The sequence below is a fragment of the Acomys minous genome, assembly GCF_964271855.1.
Source record: "Acomys minous genome assembly, chromosome: 2".
NCBI lineage: Eukaryota > Metazoa > Chordata > Mammalia > Rodentia > Muridae > Acomys > Acomys minous.
The window spans coordinates 68532293-68551589 of record NC_140484.1 but is presented as its reverse complement, the minus strand read 5'-3'; the positions used below and the strand labels follow the sequence as shown (position 1 = coordinate 68551589).

General features: G+C 39.7%; 1 protein-coding gene across 8 annotated transcripts in view; it reads right to left on the bottom strand.

The window, feature by feature from the left end:
• ATE1 (arginyltransferase 1) overlaps window positions 1-19297 on the bottom strand; it is a 122874-nt gene that overhangs the window by 12045 nt on the left and 91532 nt on the right. For all 8 annotated transcript variants that reach the window (XM_084772696.1, XM_084772700.1, XM_084772702.1 and 5 more), the window contains one exon: window positions 18013-18133. In XM_084772696.1, coding sequence (XP_084628822.1) covers window positions 18013-18133 — 121 coding nt within the window. The remainder of the gene's footprint in view (window positions 1-18012; window positions 18134-19297) is intronic.

Genomic DNA, 19297 nt, shown 5'->3' with positions numbered 1-19297 from the left:
ATTAATTATTGCCACTTGGCTTTTAATGTCCAGCATTCCTTTAGACCAGTGGTTCTCAACCTTCCTAATGCTGTGACCTTTTAATACAGTTCATCATGTTGTGGTGACCCCCTACCATAAAATTATTTCATTGATAATTCATAACTTCCAATGCTATTTTAGTGTTATGAGATGCAGACATTTTCTGTAAAACAATAAAGGGCTTTGGGACAGACTAGAAGGTAGCTGTGGTCATTGTGGTCAACTGTTCTAATAATGAGAAGAAAAAAAGTAACTTTTTAGATAAGTAATTAGAGATCTCAAGTCAAAATAAACATTTTAGTAATCACTGCTGTAGGTGATATAAAAATATCTAATAAGTATTTATTATTAGATTAGCCTATAATTATTACGGTGGTATTATCTAACCTCCTATCATAATCAATAAGACACAGGCACTTGTTGCATTTTAGATAGCCCCATTTTACCTGGGACTGGGCCGATATCAACCCTCTAAACTATCCTTATCACTTCCAGCCCCCATCCTAGGCTGCCCGTGTTAATCATTTCTATCCGGGCTACCTCCCATCCATAATCCCAAAATACTGCTTTCCTTCATCCATGCTGATCTGGCCATGTGCTTCTTTCTCTCCCTGGACTTCTTCTTTATTTCTTCCTCCTTTTGTACCTCTCTCTCCTCCTCATCCCATGGTCCCCAACCCAGACCTGCAAACCTCCAACTCCACTTCTCTCTCTCCTGCCAAATCTCAAGCTTCAGCATTTTTTTATTAGCCAATCAACTTTATATAGGTAGAACAAGGTTTAAACAACAAGGGCAGGTGTGAGAATGTGCTTTTCTAGGCAGCAGGCAACCAGATCTGGAGGACCAGTAATTAGCATCAGAATACATAGCACCAGACCAAATGCCAACAAATCACTATTTAAAACAGAAAAGGAGGGCTGGAGAGATGGCTCAGGGGTTAAAAGCTCTGTCTGCTCTTCCAGAGGTCCTGAGTTCAATTCCAGGCAACAACATGGTGGCTCGAGACCATCTATACTGGGATCTGATGCCCTGTCTCTTTTGGCCTGCAGGTGTTCATGCAAATAGAGTACTCATATATATAAACAAATAAATCTTTAAAAAAAAAAAAAGGCCTCCTTACACTGGTGGCAATGGTTCTGCTGACCTGTCAAGGGACTTGCTGCAGAGAATGTATGACCACCCTGAGGCTTTAGCTCAACACACTCTCACAGTTTCACACAGCCTACTCAAACTACAATCCACCTCAGTCTGCTCAACCCTCCAGCTGGTCTTATCTCCAGCACCTCCGTATCTCAGCGACCCATCTACACTTACTCTCTCTGTATCTCTTATCAGTTTCCTGCCTGTCTCTAATAAGTCATTTTCACCTCTGTGACTTCTTTACCCTTTATTGTAGTCATTCCTTAACACACACATGCACACGCACACACACCCAGTGTAAGTGTAATGAGTGTATGATCTGAGAGATATTAGTAATTAAGATTCAGATAAAAGAACCGTAATTGCAGAACGCCAGCAATCAAGGAAAATTAGGACTACTTGGAAAATTGAACCTAGTGAAAGAATGCTAGCTTGCGAATTCATTGTTATTCAATAAAGCCTGACACTGTGAAAAGTCACAAACTGTTATGTATGTTTCTGGCATGGCATGGTATGGTAATCAACAATCATTTCTCACTTTTGTTCTCATAATGATTTCATCAAGAGAGGCATACCTTAGGAGAGCAAGTGAGAGCAAGTGCGTCACAGACATACATGTAGACAAAACACTCAGACACATATGATGAGGACTACGGTGATGACAATAACAATGGTAAAATTAAAGAGTACAAGAAAAGAACACATAAAATAAGCTCATTTTATATCTTGGTACAGTAATGCTTTCATTCACTAGCTTGTTATAAACGCTAACAAAACTCCATTTTGTTTCATACATAATTCAATAAAGTAAATCTGTAGAGAATAAAAGCCAGTAGACTAACAATAAATGCAAGAGTGAAAAGGAGGGAGACAGAAAACAATGGTCTCTTAAGCGCCAGTTTAAGAGTGTCAGTGTCTCCATAGTAAGGGCAGCCACAGCAGTAGCACATATAATCTTGACTTGTTACTGCCACAACTTTGCTCATAAATTTTTGATTCTCTCAATTTATTTCTTACTAAATTTTAAGTAAGTTCATGAGATTTTCATGCAATATGCTTTGATCATATCCACCCCTTCCCTATCCACTCAACTTTAATAAGAAGAACGATTTTAAAAATCAAGTCTAATTTGTGCAGCCACCTATTCTTCCACTGGAGTGCAGTGACCTACCCGAGATACGCTCTTGAAGAAAACAGGCTCACCCTCTCCTAGCAGCTATTAATTGCCAACGGCAGCACCTCAGCTAGGGAAGGATGGTTCTTTCCTTCTGGTGTTGTATGGACTGAGCTTATGTAGGCCTTATGCACGCTGTCATGTCACAGTGGGTAGCGACACTGTGTATTCATTTATACCTGCAACTGCCCTGGTGTACATGGAAAAACACTGCTTCCTTGTAGTCAGCCACCACGTCTGGCTCTTACAATCTTTCTGCCCACTCTTCAGAAATGACTTCTCAGCTTTGGGAGGGGCTGAGATAAATATGTCTTGTTTAGGGCTGGGCCAAACTGAAGAAATGGGAAGACTAACTATCCCTTTAATGAGATAATGTAGTTTTCCTTCCCAGAATCCTTGCCCCCAACAGAGAAGCTTACAGAGCCACAGCCACGTAGCTTGGTAAGGCTTCCAACTTTTCCCTAACACTGTGGGAGTCACCCATTCTCTGAAGCTCCTTTCCCGGCCATGTGCCTGCTTGCCCACCACGTGGCCGCCATGCCAGTTGACTCAAAAGGCATGCCTTTCCTCTTTCCTTGCCACATCTCCCTCCTGCAGGCAGCTGCTGAGATTGACAGCTTGCTGCCCTGCAGTTTTTCTTTTAAACTAATAAAAGTGTGCTTGATCTTCCTTTTGAGTTTGTTCTTAAATTCTTTCACTAACAAGACTAAGAACCAAAGAGGGGACCCTGACTTCCTCAGTAATACGTAGTAACTACGGCAAATTCTCCCAAATTTCTGATAATCATCTCATATTCACGGCGCATAACTAAGCGTTATGATTGTCACATTTGGATACTAGGCTGTGATTCACAATCTGCCTCCAGGAAGCAACTTTTATTCACAAAAGGGAAAAAGTGCTCTGCAAAGAATAAGCTTTGCTGTGTTCCTGCTCAGGGAAGAGATGTTTTCTCAAAAGCTACTCTAGCTGTGCAGGTTTGACAGCTGGGGCTCTAATTTGTATTCTACCTGTCGAGCAGTGCAGGGGTTTGGCCCTTGCATGTGCGTTCACTAAGTACTCTTGTTTCTGTCTCCTGACTGGCATCTCCACAATAACCCAATGCTCTTGGTTTTTACTTTGCACTTTGCACTTTTCAACACCTGCTTTGAAGTGAAAGGCTAAGGTTGCAACAGGCCTTCTAAGCTTCTTGTCTTTCTTACTCAGCGAAGCAGCAGCCATGCCAGTCGAAGTGGACCACACGAGCAGTAGGAGCAGCTCTGGGCTTACAACATCCGCTTCCACAGGGCTCACAAGCCCTCCAAAGTCAAGACTTCCTACATTCCAGTTTCTCACAGTTTCATCTTTCAGAACTCTTCCCTTACCAAAAAACCTGCAAGTCTCAAAGAGCGACAGGAGTGCACAGAAGCAGAGGGCCCTTCCAGGCATCAAGGCCGGTCACTTTCACACACACGTTTCTGTTAAACTCTTTAAAATAGAAAAGCATCTTTCTTCAGTGGACTTTGAAAAGCAAAAGGAAGCACCATGACTAACAGCCAAACAGAAAAGCTACAAAGCAGTGGCTCTTGCCCCTTCCTTCTTGGAAAAAAAAACTTCTTTTTCAAAAGCACTATTTGTTTTCAGACATACTTTGAAAGCGTGTAGTTATATAAAAGAAATGGCTGTGGTTCTGTAGTTTAAAGCCAGAAGTATGTCCAAAAGCAAACTCTAGCACACTGCCACATCCAAAAGGTACAAATGAACTAAAGGGTTCCTCCTTTCGCTTGCCTTCCTGAGCGCAGTTTGAATGCTTTAAGAAAACACGCTTGAAAGCCCCAATTTGAAAAATGAAGTGTGCTGCAAAAGAACCTTTGTTTTTAATCAAAGGATTCACAATGGTTTTACAAAAAGGAGACGCTAAAACTGCAGTTCAAATTCTTAATTAAAACACATTTTAAGTGACAATGAACTTGTTCAAATAATAAACATGTCTATAGTTAGTCTGTACATCACAATTATCTAATGTCTTCCTCTCTAAAACTCCCTAACTTCCAAGTTTGTACACGTCATAAGCAGTCAGTAGCCTGGGTGGAGAAGGGGGGCTATTTGGTTTATTTTAGGTTTGGGAAATTAGATGACATTAATTTAAAATGCAAATCAAAGCTCTCATATAAGCAACAATTTACTGGCACACAGCAGATGAGAAAAATGCTGCTGAGGAAGCTCAGGGAGCTGGCACATGCATTACAGCTTACACAGCCAGTACATCACAACTTAGGGTTTGGAGGAAACGCAACTGGCTTTCTTCACTAAGAAAACAGAGCTGGAACTCCAAAGCTCCAAACTCACAGTGATCTGCCTGCCTCTGCCTCCCAAGCGCTGGGACTAAATGCATACGCCACCAGGCCTGGCCGAAAACTGAGATTCTTTTAAGTTATCTCTGACTTCCACATAATAACTGCAGAACATTTGAGTGTATGATAAAATACACACACACAAACACAGAAAATATATGCAATAAAAATTTAAGACTAACTAAAAAAGTAGAAGCCAGATCCTTTAACTAAACTAAAAGAAAAAGAGGCCTACTAGTAACAATAATAAAAACTCAGAAAAGTATGATTTTAAAAATTAAGTACAGAGAGACCTTTCAATGTGTCCTTTTTCTTGCCTATAGCCACAATATGAGCCTTTGATGAATGGTCCCATTATTCCAAACATTTGAATTTTGCCATACAGACTCCAGGATCCAGGCTGGAGCTGTGTACAAGCTGTCGATCAAATATGGTCACCACACCTTCATCAGTCTTACAATCAGCTTTCAAGTTCAAAGCTAGGTATACGTAAGCATAGTGCAGACAGTATGCATCATTTGGCAAAGGATTCTTATTAACCAAAATGATGAGATATCTAGTTAGTAATTTATACAGGTTATGAAAGTGACAGCACCACTTTATAATATTCATACCCCATCCCAATCCTGTTCCTTTTCTAAACAGCTTTTGCCTGCTGAATATGGACTCAAAGGAAAGGCCAACAGAGTCACTGTAAACTTCTTGAACCAATAAGCACTAATCAAACTAATCACTATTATGATTTCTTATAGGTGCTCATGACAGTGTTTAGAAAACGTTATCCAAAAAGATCATAGCTCCACCTGAAATTACAGCTTTAATTTGCTCACAACAAAGAGAAAAAGAGATCAAGCAAAGGGTTCAGTGTGCTGGAGTCTGTGCGGCTGTAGAAAGCGTTATAACCAGGCCCACAAGCACTTGAGGTGCTTCAGAATCGCCCAGCTTGTGTGCTTTATATGTCCCAGTGTCAATAGGATGTCCTCTCCTCTGACCCACTTTCCTGGTAAGTAAAGTTTTTCATGGGATGTATCCCTTGGACTAGTGTCTTGATATAAGTGAGTATATACCGTTTGTCTCTTTTTGCTTCTGGGTGAACTCACTTATTATGATAATTTCTAGATCAATCCATTTGCCCACAAATTTCGGGAATTTCTTGTTTTTAATAGCTGAGTAGTATTCCATAGTGTAAATGTACCACAGTTTCTTAGTCCATTCTTCTACTGAGGGACACTTGGGCTGTTTCCATGCTCTGGCTATTATGTATAAAGCCGCTATGAACATGGTTGAGCACATATCCCTGTTGAGGACATCCTATTGAGACTTTAGGTGAGAGTAGCATGGAAGAATGGGGAAATAGTAGGATACACAGGGTCCTGGAAACCTACAAGAAGAACTTTATGACAGGCAGATCTGGGTCCTGGGGTCCTCCTCAAACTAAGGCACCAACCAAGGAGAATATAGGCAGTAAACTTCGAACCCCTACCAAGACCTAGCCGACGAACATGATATTCTCCACCGGTGAGTGGAGAGTGAGATCTGGCTCTCACACGAACTCTGGTGCCTCTTTTCTGACCTCATCCCCTGAATGGGGAGGCCTGGCGGCACACAGAGGAAGGATAGCAAGTTACCAAGAAAAGACTTGATACTCTAAGAGCATATATAGGGGGAGGAGGTCTCCCTTAATCACAGACATAGGAGAGGGGAGAAGGAGGGAAGTGGGAGGGAGGGAGGAATAGGAGGAAACAAGGGAAGGGCTAACAATCGAGATGTAATATGAATAAATTAATAAATTAATAAAAAAATATGTCCCAGTGTTGAAGCAGCTCAATCCTCATCAAGTTCTTAACTATCCAGAGGTCACAAAACACAACAGGACCTTAATTTCATATGGTCTGAGTTCCTCATTTCACTAATAATAAAACAGTCAGAGAGCCAGTGACCTGTGAAAAGTCACTAATCTGGGTTTCTGGCTGAAGCACTAAATTAACATGTCTCCATGAGCAAATTACCTGCTACCGCAGAACAATGGTTAGGTATTAGGAATAAGCGATACCAATGTAAATAGGATGAGTTTGAAAGTTATTAACAAGCAGAAAACACAACGAGGGGAGCCTGAACCTCAAATAGAATTGAGTATTGCTAAAACCTGAGTCATTTTGTGAATATGATTCAAGGTAGGCCTCCATTAGGTTCTTTAAGAGCTAAAGAAATGTAAACACTGGTCAAGACACAGCCTTGTGGGTTTAACGCTTTCTGGGGCTGACCACACGATTAGACAGGGGAGCACTGGGTCGTAACCAATAAAACCGCCTCCTTCAGAATAGGCAGCCACTGAAAAGTCACTGTAAACAGGCTTTACTGTGTCCTATAACCTGGTAAAAAACATGAAAATGTTGATGAGAATAAACACATGATACTAATAATGGTGTCAATGAACACGAGACATTTGTACACACAAACACACACATATATATACTATTAGATAGAACTGGACCATCCAGAGACACAATAGTCCTACTCAACACTTCATTTGTCATGTTAAGAACTTGGTTATTCAAGACTCAGAACATGGTTTAATTCTTTGAGCAGCGCACTGTATTTCTCAATGCAGTAGTCTTGAGTGTCTTCTGATACATGTAATTCTAAAATATGAATATTCTTTTAAGCTATTCTGAGAGGATCTTTTACAAGTCGTTTTGTTTGCTGCTAATATGTAAAATACAATTGGGTTCTGTATATTAATTTTTATGGCCCGCAATCTTGTTTAATTCAGTTATTAGTCCCAGTAGTTGTACACTGGACTCTGAAGATTTTTTATGTATGTAATAATTTATTACTTCAACAGGAAATGCTTAATTAACTAATTGATTTATACTGTGATTTCAAACTAAGTAACTATATAGTACATTTTGTCCACAAATCTAATTAAGTTTATAAGAATACTTTGTCAGACAATTGAATTAAGTGGGAAATTAAATATATTTATAAAAATTTTAAATGTTAGAAATTAAATTAGTGTCTTATAAATGCAATCTAAGGTTATTCAAAAGTTTTTATTTAAATTCTTGCTAAAATTTGAAAACCTTATACATTGAAAATAAGCTTTGTAATTGGCATTCAGATTTCACAAATAGGAACAAATGTTTCTTTAATAGACTATTTGTTATCTTAATGAACTGAATACTAATTTTTAAAACAAGAGTAAATCTTTGAATCTGATTTCCTATAAATTAAAGTCATTCTTTTTTTTTTTTATTAAAGTCATTCTTAAAAACATGAGTTAACAGTTAATAGCTGTTTACACACCAACTTGAAAATGCAAACTTAGACTTTGAAGATTGAGGTCTTTCTATAGGTTGCGATTTAGTGAACTGTGAAATCAATTTAGGATCAACAGTAACAAAGAAAACAAGAAAACACAGTACATTTTATCTAATGAGAGTACATTTAGTTCATGAAACTTGTTTTCATATTGAATCTTCCTTCATGCTTGCACGTGTGTTTTGGGGATAGGCAAGGAGTCACAGAACAGGATAGGAGGAAGATTCTCGAAGAGGCAGCTCAAATTTTCAAATGCTACTATTTCAGCAGAAATGAACCAGAAGAGCAGTTGAGCGCCCAGAATAAGAAATAAGGTCAGCTAGCCCAAAGCTAACAAGCTAAAAGTCTGTGGTAAGCAAGCTATCTCCTATCTCAAACACCATTCTGAATCCTCAGCTACACACAACAGCCACTGACTACAACTAACTACAATGCTTAAACAACAGTAATGCACTGTGCAAAGTTACTCTTTCCTTAGTTGGTCAGAGGAAGTGCAGTGCAGTTTCCCAACCACGGCTTGTGCCACCCTGGGCATCCACTTACAACCCTGCTTCACCTAAGAATGTTTTCCAGTCCCAAGTATATGGTTGTACAAAATAGGTACACAAGCCAAATATTAATAATAAATTATAAAGAATTTTATTTTAAAATTATTTTTGTTAAATATATAATTTTATCATTTATTAAAGGAAAAACATTTTTTATACTAATGAGATGTGCTTGCTTATTTTCACATTAAGAATTCAATATTGGGGCTGAAGAGATGGCTCAGCCATTAAAGGCTAGGCTCACACCCAAAAATATGAGTTCGGTTCCTAGCACCCACAGCAGTCTACACACACACACACACACACACACACACACACACACACACACACACACACTTCAATCTTGGCTAAGTATTTGTAAAGCATCTTCAATGTTTTTCACAACTGATGGATACTTTGATTTTATAATTATCAATGCTTAGCAAGCAACTTCACATAAATATATAATATAAAATGCAAAGGTATGGTTAGAGCACTTCAAAAGTTTGAAAAGTATGTCCCAATAATAAACCAAAATTAGCTTAATAATTGGTTTATAAAACCAAAATCAGCATTCAAACAGCTATTTTTAAGATCAAACACTTTTAACAAAATATAACCCAAAGGTATATTAATTTAATACATGCTGAGGAATGATGAAAGAAAAATATGAAGTCTTTATTTTCCTTAATATTTCTGTTTGGTTTTGGTTTTGAATTTGTTTTTTTTTTTTAAGACAGGGTTTCTGTGTAGCCTTGGCTGTCCTCAAACTCACCTGTCCACCTGCCTCTGCCTCCTGAGTGCTGGGATTAAATTCGTGTACCATCACCACCAAGCTGAAATAAATTTTTATAACAAAAAAACTCTGCATATAAAAAACACTGCAAGTCAGAACTTACAATAGTCTCAAATCAAAGCCCAGCACATCATATTCAGAGCCAAGACTGTGATGAAGTCATATAGCAAACATAGGTGAGCACTGCCAAAACACCTCCATTTGTCTGATTCCGAAATAATTTTGGACCTCTCGTTTTTATGAGAAGTTTCATAACCACCACATTCAATTACATGACCCCATAAAGGGTTGGCACCCCAAAGTTTAAGAAGCTGTGTTCTAGAAGAGGCACATCTAAGCTCAGGTGGAGGGCTCAAGTTACTTGCTAGTTCTCCAACAATACGTGCACATGTACAAGTACATGATTAGGGACAGAGAGAACGCTTACAAATGCAGAGGCAGATGACTTGATGACAGCATCAATTCAAACTCTCTCTTTCTAAAGCCCTGGATTGGTGTTTTTCTATTAATGCATTAGTGAAAAGGAGGAACTGCATACTTCACTGGAACTTGGTAGCATCTTGGCTGTTAGGCAAACAAAAAGGAGCTTCTCTTAGCTATTTACTATTCTTACAGTTAAATGGTACCCAGAATGGAATCTCTGACATCCCAGCTTTTAGCAGTGTGACTACTTCAGAATCTTCAATTACTTTCACATTAATTCTACCTTACATTCCCAATCCCAATGCCAAACCTGTCCCTCTCAAACAGAGAAGCAAGCACTTGTCTGAACAGCACTTCTTGCCTGCATAGCTTGTTCTGTTAGCCCACGGACATGGTTCTCAGAGGCCTCTAATTCTCTGCTCTCTTTATTCCTTGGCGTTTTGTTCTACTCACCCCATCCTCCGTTTCTTCCAAACTGAACTCAGATACCACATCCCCACTCTAGCCATCTCTCTGTTAGTCCTCAGTTTTTCTCTGTAACTGACAAGTCTTGGCTCTGCAGCCGCACAGCCACAGCAGACACGCCTTGGAAGAAGCATGGCATGTGTAGAATCCTGAAAGCGTCAGTCTCAGCAAGGCTGCCAGCCAGCTCCGTCCCCCGTGCTACCCCAGCACATGCACCCAACATTTGTCCTGCTGCCCCCTCCTTCCCCAGCACTCACTACACTGGTAAGGGAAAGACGCAGGACAAACAGTCCCAGCTCTCCACAACACCCTCCCTTCCTCTCATCCCAAGAAGATTTGTTCTTATCTAAGGCTCATCTTCCCATCAGTCCTCCTGTTTCACCTTCTCAGATGCCTTGATGTACTTTGATTTCATGAATGAGTGAGTGAAGTCCCGAGTCATGCATACCATAAACCCTACCTCCTTGTTTATCTGTATATAGTAACCCCACCGCCTTGTTCATCAAAACCCTGCCTTCTGTTCAACTCTAAAAACATTCTGAGCTTTTGGAATGCTGTGGTTTCTCCAGCAGAGAGCCCAGTCCACCTGACCCCAGCTTTTCTGTTACTGTGTCCATCTACCTGTCTTTTATTCATTTCTCACTGCCTCACTCAGGTCTGTCCCCAGATGTGTGATGGATACAGCACATGAATAAAATAATCTTTACTCTCTTCACTTGTTTATCTTCAGTATCTTGTCACAAGGATGAAAAAAGTCACAGTCTCCTTTTGACATCAAGGAACATGCTGCATCAGTTTGTGCTTTTTCGTGGGTCAGACGCTCCTCTCTTTGGACTCACCTCTAACACACCATGCACTAACTACATATGCAGCTTCCTTAATGAACATGAGCTGACAAACACTTATACAATAATACACTTAAATTTTTTTCTGCCAAGACCAGCTTTGAAACAATCTTTAAAAATTAGGTCATTGGCAACTATCAAAGTTTACTTTAATATATCTGAGTAGTGACATTAAAAAAAAAACCATAACAGTAACATCTTAATTCCTGAGTCACACATGCAAGTATTGTATGAAGACCTTTGCTGTTGTTTCTTGGGTCTTCACTAAGCAAACTAGGGAGGTCTGGTCCCTAATTTAAGATCAGGAGTCACACTCACCATCCCTCAACATGGAGGAACTTGGTTCTAGGACTCCACACAAGTCCCCCACCTCAGGGATGCTCACACACCTATAAAATACAATGTGAAGCAGCTTTCCGCAGACGATGTCTTGCCCTGAGAGACTCTGCTTTACAGCTCCTTGCTGAGGGGCAGCATGGACACATGAACAGCACTATCTGTCCGTCACCATACACACGGCACAGCCTGATAATGACTAATTTCTGGGTGTAGAAAGAGTGCCATTCTCTAGAGTCATCTGGGGACAAATGGGAATTGTAGGGGTACAGAGATGTATTAAAATTAAGCTTAGAAAATCAGGTCTAAGAACCAACAGACACACCAGACCAAGGGAAGGGTGTTATAACTCCCTCACCTGGATTCCACAGACACACACATAACACTGTGATGGTGACAGCAATCACCAACCTGTCATCTCAGGACCTGGTGAGTTCAAAGGCTGATAGACAACTTCAGACTGTCCCAGGGCTTCAGCATGGCTCAACCTCTGCTGTTGGTACAGTTTATTTGAATTGTTATCTGTCCACCTTCCTTTTTATACAGCTAGACTAGCTATCCTCATCCACCCATTCATTTATATAACCTCTTCTTATCCTTTTACCTTTGCAGGTAGACTCAACTGAAACCTCACAGCTGGACTCTACAACAGCACCCACAGCTACTTCTCCAAAGGCCTTCTTTTGGTCATTTCACCTCCTCAGACTCTGCATCTCAGGACGTCAGACACACCTTGAACTCTGCTGCAGTCTCTTAACATTTTTCACCTACTCATGGATGGATGGATGGACAGACAGATAAATCTCTTGTGTTGTGTGTAATATATGGTAAGAGTTAAAATTAGTAATTAAGACTGTCCTAAAAGAGCCTATGTTTGCCTTGGCTATGGTTGCTAAGTAAAGTGAGAAAATTTGGCACAATGCTGCCACTGAAATCTTGAATTAGTTGTCATTCATAAATTCTGACAGTGTGGAAAGACAAAAATATGTTCACCTATGTTTCTAACAAAGTGTTTCCAAAATACTGTAACACTTTATTTTTTCCATATTAACACAAAACCCCTAGCCTTACCAACTATTTAAACCAAATGTCCAGGTCATTTTCTTGCGTTGATACCTATTCCTTTATAACATGTACTCTGGTACAACTAACTGGTTCTACTTCCAGTTGGCTATATCTAATTATCACCATCGTTATTGACAATAGAGTATTTGTTTGCTAACTATCCTTTAAGTAGTGCCATTCATTTTATAACTTCGAGTAGCTAGGCTGACATTAAAAAAAAAAAAAGCTCTCTGGGAGCCACTCACTTGGTTGGCTTAATGAATAAAGAATGGTCTTGTTGCTTGTTAACAAGACTAACAATATAAATGCAATCCCTGGAGCACACAAGATAGGTGAACTAGACACATCTACAGTGGTATGTACACACACACACACACATACACACACACACACACACACACTGTTTTTAAAGAAAATTACTATTCTAAAAAAATAATTTTATCCTCAGAAGTGCAAATAGAACAGCAACTCAACCCCGCATCTGCTAGGGCAGAGTCCTCCTTTTGTCATCAATTATCGCTGCAGAGGATTCTGGAGGCCCTAAGGAAATTCTGTAAGTTTGGTTTTTTGCTGAGCGTTGTTTCCCAGTGATTAAGAGGATGTGTTGGCCCCATATACCCTTCTGATGGAGCATGAAGACAGTGTTCAGGATACAGATCAATAAATACAGGACAGAGAGCTTTCTGGGCTGGCTCTTCCACAGACTTTCGAACTGAGTGAGCCTTGGTTTTCTATGGCCATATGCTAGAGAAACTACAAAAGTGTGGGGAAAATGTCAGAGAGCAATGCCAGAAAGAAAAAAGGATGAAGTAAAAAGAAATGAGACTCCCTTTGAAATAACATAAAATAACACAAATTGGAGCTTTCAAGCTTCAGGAGCCATAGTAGGACTAAGCTTCTTCATATTAACTCTGGAAAGAGGTAAGGTGCTCTAGAAATAGCCTGCCCTAGGGAAATGCACAAAGCAATTGATCCAAAATAAGTGCCATTTTATCATTGTTTTCATAGCAAGCTTAAATTCAAATGTAGGTGTATGGCTTGGTCACATTAGAGGTGAAATGGAAAATCTCTTGCCAACAAAAGTCTGTACAGAACTAAACAAAACTTTAGACTAATCTATGGTAAAAGGTAATTATAAGTGAAAACAGGAATAAAAATTATACATTCTCTAAAATAAAAATAATTACTTTTGAAAGTACAGAGTAAAATTGGAATAAATTTTTTTCATCCTTTGGCAAAAATGAACATTTGCTGTCTTTTTACAAAAAACATTGAGCAGTCAGTATAAAATGTTATGTTTGAGAATAAAATGAATAACATGGGGGAAAACAGAATGGTACTGGAGAAATAATCTATACCCAATAATGTTTCCCTCTGAACAACACTGAAGCAAGGACTATAATACCCTTGAGTAATGCCAAATTGTTTGCCCAACACTGTGAGTCAAATCACAGTTTATCAAGGCTTAAAAATCAACTCTAAATATTGGCTATTGTTTTAACAAATCATGTGTTAGGACTGTCTATGCTAGACAGCATGTGCAATATAAGAGTAGTATTTGGTTTTTTTCTCACCCCAGCACAACCTTCCTTCCTTCCCTTCCTTCCTTCCTTCCTTCCTTCCTTCCTTTTTGGTTTTTCAAGATAGGGGTTCTCTGTATAGCTCTGGCTGTCCTGGACTTGCTTTGTAGACAAAGCTGGCCTTTAACTCACAGAGATCCACCTACCTCTGCCTCCCCGAGTGCTGGGATTACAGACGTGCATCCATCCTGTACCCACGCACCCAGGCACTGCACCCAGCTCATATTTTCTTTCTTAATAGTCTAATTAACAGCCAAGTAATTCCTACCTTACCAAATATGTCCTTTATCTAATCAAAAGTAAAGCAACACACGCAAGCACAGAAGTAGGACATGTGACCCTTGTTCTGCTTTACAAGGCACCCACAGATGCATTCATAGGGCACAGAGCCATGGAGAGCACAGGACATTAGCACTGCTGCAGCAGTAAAGACTGCGCACTCTCTTGGTTCTCTTCCTTAAATAACCATGGGGCCTCATGCATGCTGGGCAAGCATTCTGTCACTGAATGACATGCTCACTAAACATCTGGGCCAAATTTCTACAAAAGCTTTCAGAAAGTATTTTTAAAGGAATGATTTATGATGAAATATGGGCTGGTGAGAATGCTTGGCTGGTAAAGTGTTTGCCAAGTAATCCTGACCCTGAGTTCATTCCCTGGACCTACCTAATAATGGACAGAGAGAACCAACTCCTTAAGGTTGTCCCCTGACCTCTATACACATGCCATGGTACTGTGCCCTTATGTACACATCATACATATACAATAATAATACACAAATACCTGAGAAAGCTAAGTATAATTGTAGTAATGAATTATTTTAAGTCTACATATAGCCAATTTCTAATTTTAAAACAATGGAACATACTTTCCTTAAAAGTTATTCGAGAAGCTTCTAAATTCATTTCATTGGAATAGGGAGAAGTTCTAAACTGAAAACAAAATATCTGTTTACCACAAAATAATAATAATAGTTTTTAGAAGCTAGAGAGCCAACACTTGCCCACACAGGAACACAACACAGTAAATACAGAGGGTTTGCTGCGCAGGCTTAATGCTTAAACAAACAATCACAAAACCCAAGATGAGGAGGAATGGGGTGGGGAGCAGAGACTGCCAGCAGTACTGGGGGTGGGTAATTCCGAGTATTACAGCAAGTTAGGGTGGGGAAGACACAAGATTTTTCTGACAAGGGACCACTGATGTACCTTGAAACTACTTTCACAGTGCGTGATGAGGTCAGCTGAGGCACCTTCTGTAGCCACTTGAGCCACAGAACATCTGGATTAGAAAAAGACTTGGTGATATAAAGCAGGCAAGCTAGCGATATTACTCACACCAGGCTCTGTGTTTTTTTTCTGAGTCAGAGTTTGGGTCATGTAAAGTAAACTGGCCCCGGAGAGGAGGAGAGCTTCTAATAGTTTGCCATTTAAACCTCCAATGACCATGCTTCACAGCAGGCTCAATACATTCCAGCATGTAACTGCATTTTAATTTCCTAAAACCACAGGACATAAGTGTGATTTCAAATAGTGTCTGGACTGTGATATCCAATATTGATAAACTATACAATATTCTCTTCAAAGTTCTAAAGACTCAGCACATGGAAACTGATCTCCATTTGCTTCAAGGCACTATTCTCAAAGACGTTTACTCTGACTCTGTACATGAATTCTAAACAATGAGCCGCAGCAGCAGCAGCTAGAGCAACTGCCCTGAGGAACAGAACACAGGAAATAACATGCTATGTGTGTCACGCGCCAGGATAAAGTGTCTTCTTATTCACAGTAAGCAATGCAAGACTAGATTGTTTTTGCTATGAAATGCTCATTAACACCTGTTTCAGGAAGGAATTTTTAATCTATAAAATAAACGAGTTTTTACTTGCATGCCCATTCCAGGCATGGAAATGACTCAGTCACCTTTTCAACTTCACAAAACATTGAGTACTTACAGTCTCTTACATCTCCAAATAATCTTTAAACTAGATTTATGAAAGAGAGGAAGTAACGTTGTGTCATAAGTTTGGGAGTCGGAAACAAATTTAAGATCATAGTATTCATATGGAAGAAAACTGCTATTAGTGAATATGGAATAATTCAACAAGGTGGTCAGCAACTTTCATTTTAAGGTGGCTGCCCCAAACTGACCTGGAGGAAGGCAAAGAGAAACCTATGTTCTGAGGTGAGATAGTGGTCATTACTGGCTTTCCACTTGAACACAATTGCCTTTGGCTATGGACTCAACTCCAAAGCTAACTAACAAATTCAATGTTTGTTTTAAAGCAACATTATCTGTTTGATCACTAAAGTTCAACTGAAGAATAAAACAATCCCATTCTGATGAACAATTAAAGTTGTGGCGTTTCAGTTCTTACTAGAAAAACCAGGGGCAACGCTATGAATTCTAAACAAAGAACAGTAACACCTGGCGAGTCTGTCCCGGCAAATGAGTCAGCTGGGCCCCTGTGGCCACTTTTTGGATTCTAAGGTATCACTGTGGGTAAGATGTTTCACTCTTGGTTTCATATCAGCTTTTCAAGGCAACAAAATGTATTACATGAAAAACAATTTCATACCCTGCCCCCACCCCCCAAAAAAAAACTTGTGAGAAAAAAAATATGACATCTGAGAGTTGAAGAAACCAGCCACTTCTTTCCTCACTCCCTCATTCCCATTTGATTTCCATTCACTCGTGTCCCCTCAGCCAGGCGTTCTACTTCTTTCCTTCTGTATTCTACTGAAGTATGCATCAGGCATTACCTCAGCAGTAGACTTTGTACAGAATAAAAGCAAGGAAGCAAAATTTGCAACACCAAAGGACTTCAGTCCAGGGAAGCCACACACAGCGACATGATATGAGCCACCCGGAGAGCATCAAACGTGTACCATCTGTGTGAAGCCACAGTCCACTGTCCTGTACACCAAGAGGTGTTTTACACTTTGAGTGGCACTTAGACTGCAGAGAAGCAAACAGAACCCACAGAAGTTTGTTTTGTTTTGTTTTGTAGAGAAGGGACAGAACAAATGGAAATAAATGCCGACAAAAGTCTCTGACATAAATCTGATGCAATTTCCTAATTTGGGTAACAAAACCAAAATCAAGAAGAGACAATTCTTAATATTGGATCTGATTTTCCTCCCTTGTTATAATGCAATAAAGTAAACCTTACTGTATTTATTAACGTACATTAATTATATACAATAGGTTCATTATGGTATTACACACACACACACACACACACACACACACACACACACACACACACACGAGGCTGAGCATAAATGGCTGACTCTCCTGCCTTTAACTTAACCTGCTGGGATTCTGTGCATAAGCCACCACACTTTGCACTTATTTTTTATCTTGATATTAAGCGAGAAATCTGAGAGCAGGGAAGCTTCCTAACGGTCTAAAAGCACATAGTATACCTGTTGGTCATGAGTCAGGGTCCGACTCCAAGGCTACTCTTTTGTTGTCTATACATACTAATACAGACTAATATCCAAAGGAGAAAGATGGCAAACAAAATGTGGCTAAGGCTATTCTCTTAGGGAGTGGAAGAAGGCGTAGAAGATGAGACACACCAGAGTTCTAAGAAGAAAGTACCACCACAAAAACTTCACAAAACAATTATCTCCATAACACTGTTCTACAAACTCACTTAGCTTAATTCCCCAATATTTCTGTCTTTATGTTGGTCAAATAAGCAAACTGGTAGATAATTTTTATACTGTGATAATTGTTAAAGAATTAAAGATAAAAATGTCAGCCCTCAAAGCACGTGAAAACTAATCTAACAAGAGAAACGCAGGCAGTAAGCAGCAAGGGTACACACTATTTCACTGTTTATCTTGTCTTCCCTCTCATACACACATGCATATGTGTGTACGCATGTGTGCATATTCATACGCACTGTCTAATATATTAAAAACTACCAAGAGCCACAAAAAGGGTAATGAGGTCAAGCTGGGCTCCGCCCTAGACATACCTGCTTGGGGGTCCTGGTTCAAACGGCAGTACTTGGAGTTGTCAAGAGAAGGCAGGCACTGCTCAATGGGCACCCAGATATACGTCTCAGGACACAGCAAGTCAGAAGGCCTATATTGACCCTAAGGAAAAGTGAAGAAGAAAAAAGGGCACAGGCATTAGAAACACTAACTCCTGAGTCTGAGGCTCCAAGGGGCAAAGAAAGATATGATGACAGGCTTAATGTCAACCAGAAGGCTTTGCCATAAACACCAGGGATCACTTTTGTATTTAGAGAATGCATAGGTAAGGCAAGGCTTTCTAAAAGTGACACACTGCCATTTAGCAGGCTATATTGATTTGGAAGTGAGAGTTTGTATTCTTTTGGAAGGAAGCAAGTTGTCTTTGAAGAGCTAGTGAGGAACAGAGCAAAGCTTCTTTGCATATATTAGAGAACCATACAAAGCCATATAAAGGAAGCTTATTTTCAAAAGTAGAATCATATTGTTCTCAATCACTAATTTTTTAGTTTATAGGCTCAAGGCTGATAATATTCCGTCCATGCAGATGTTTTTAAAAGTACAATCCTAGTAAGACATATCTACTAACAATCTAAACAAAAGCTTAAAAATAGAAATTCTAAAGAGAAAAAACAGAAATTCTAACAAAACCATGATAATATAACTTCAAAAATTCTACTTTATATGTAGATCAGTTACATACTTCAAGTGCACAACATTATATAATATCTGCTAGAATAAATAAGTCATTTATTTATGAGTAGCTAAGAAAGAATGATGCAAATTGTAAGAACGTATCAGTAAATTTTTTCAGAAAAGCCATAGTTTGTATATTTTTAAACTATAATGAGATCTGGTGCCCTCTTCTGGCCTGCTGGCTCACATGCAGTACAGAATACTGTATAAATAATAAGTAAGCAAATAAATAAATAAATAAATCTTAAAAAAACAAACAAACAAAAAACACTTGCAACAAGGGCCAGCTCTGCTGTGGGGGTAAGGTGAGGTGCAGGGCCTGCTCTTCCAAGTGCTACAGCAGGTGAGGGACAGGAAAAGCTCTCCTGCTCTCATGACCCCCAGGGCCAGTTTTCCCACCTGCTGTATGTGGCAAGGGACAAGGGTGAGAGAAGGCAGACAATTTGCAGAGCTAGCTCTCCCATGCTCACACAACCTTCAGGGTCCACTCATCTGCAACCTCCATATCCAGGGCCTGATTTCGCCCCCGCCCGCCCGTGCTACAACAAGTGAGGGGCAGGAACAGCTCTCCTGCTTGCCACAGATGGTAAG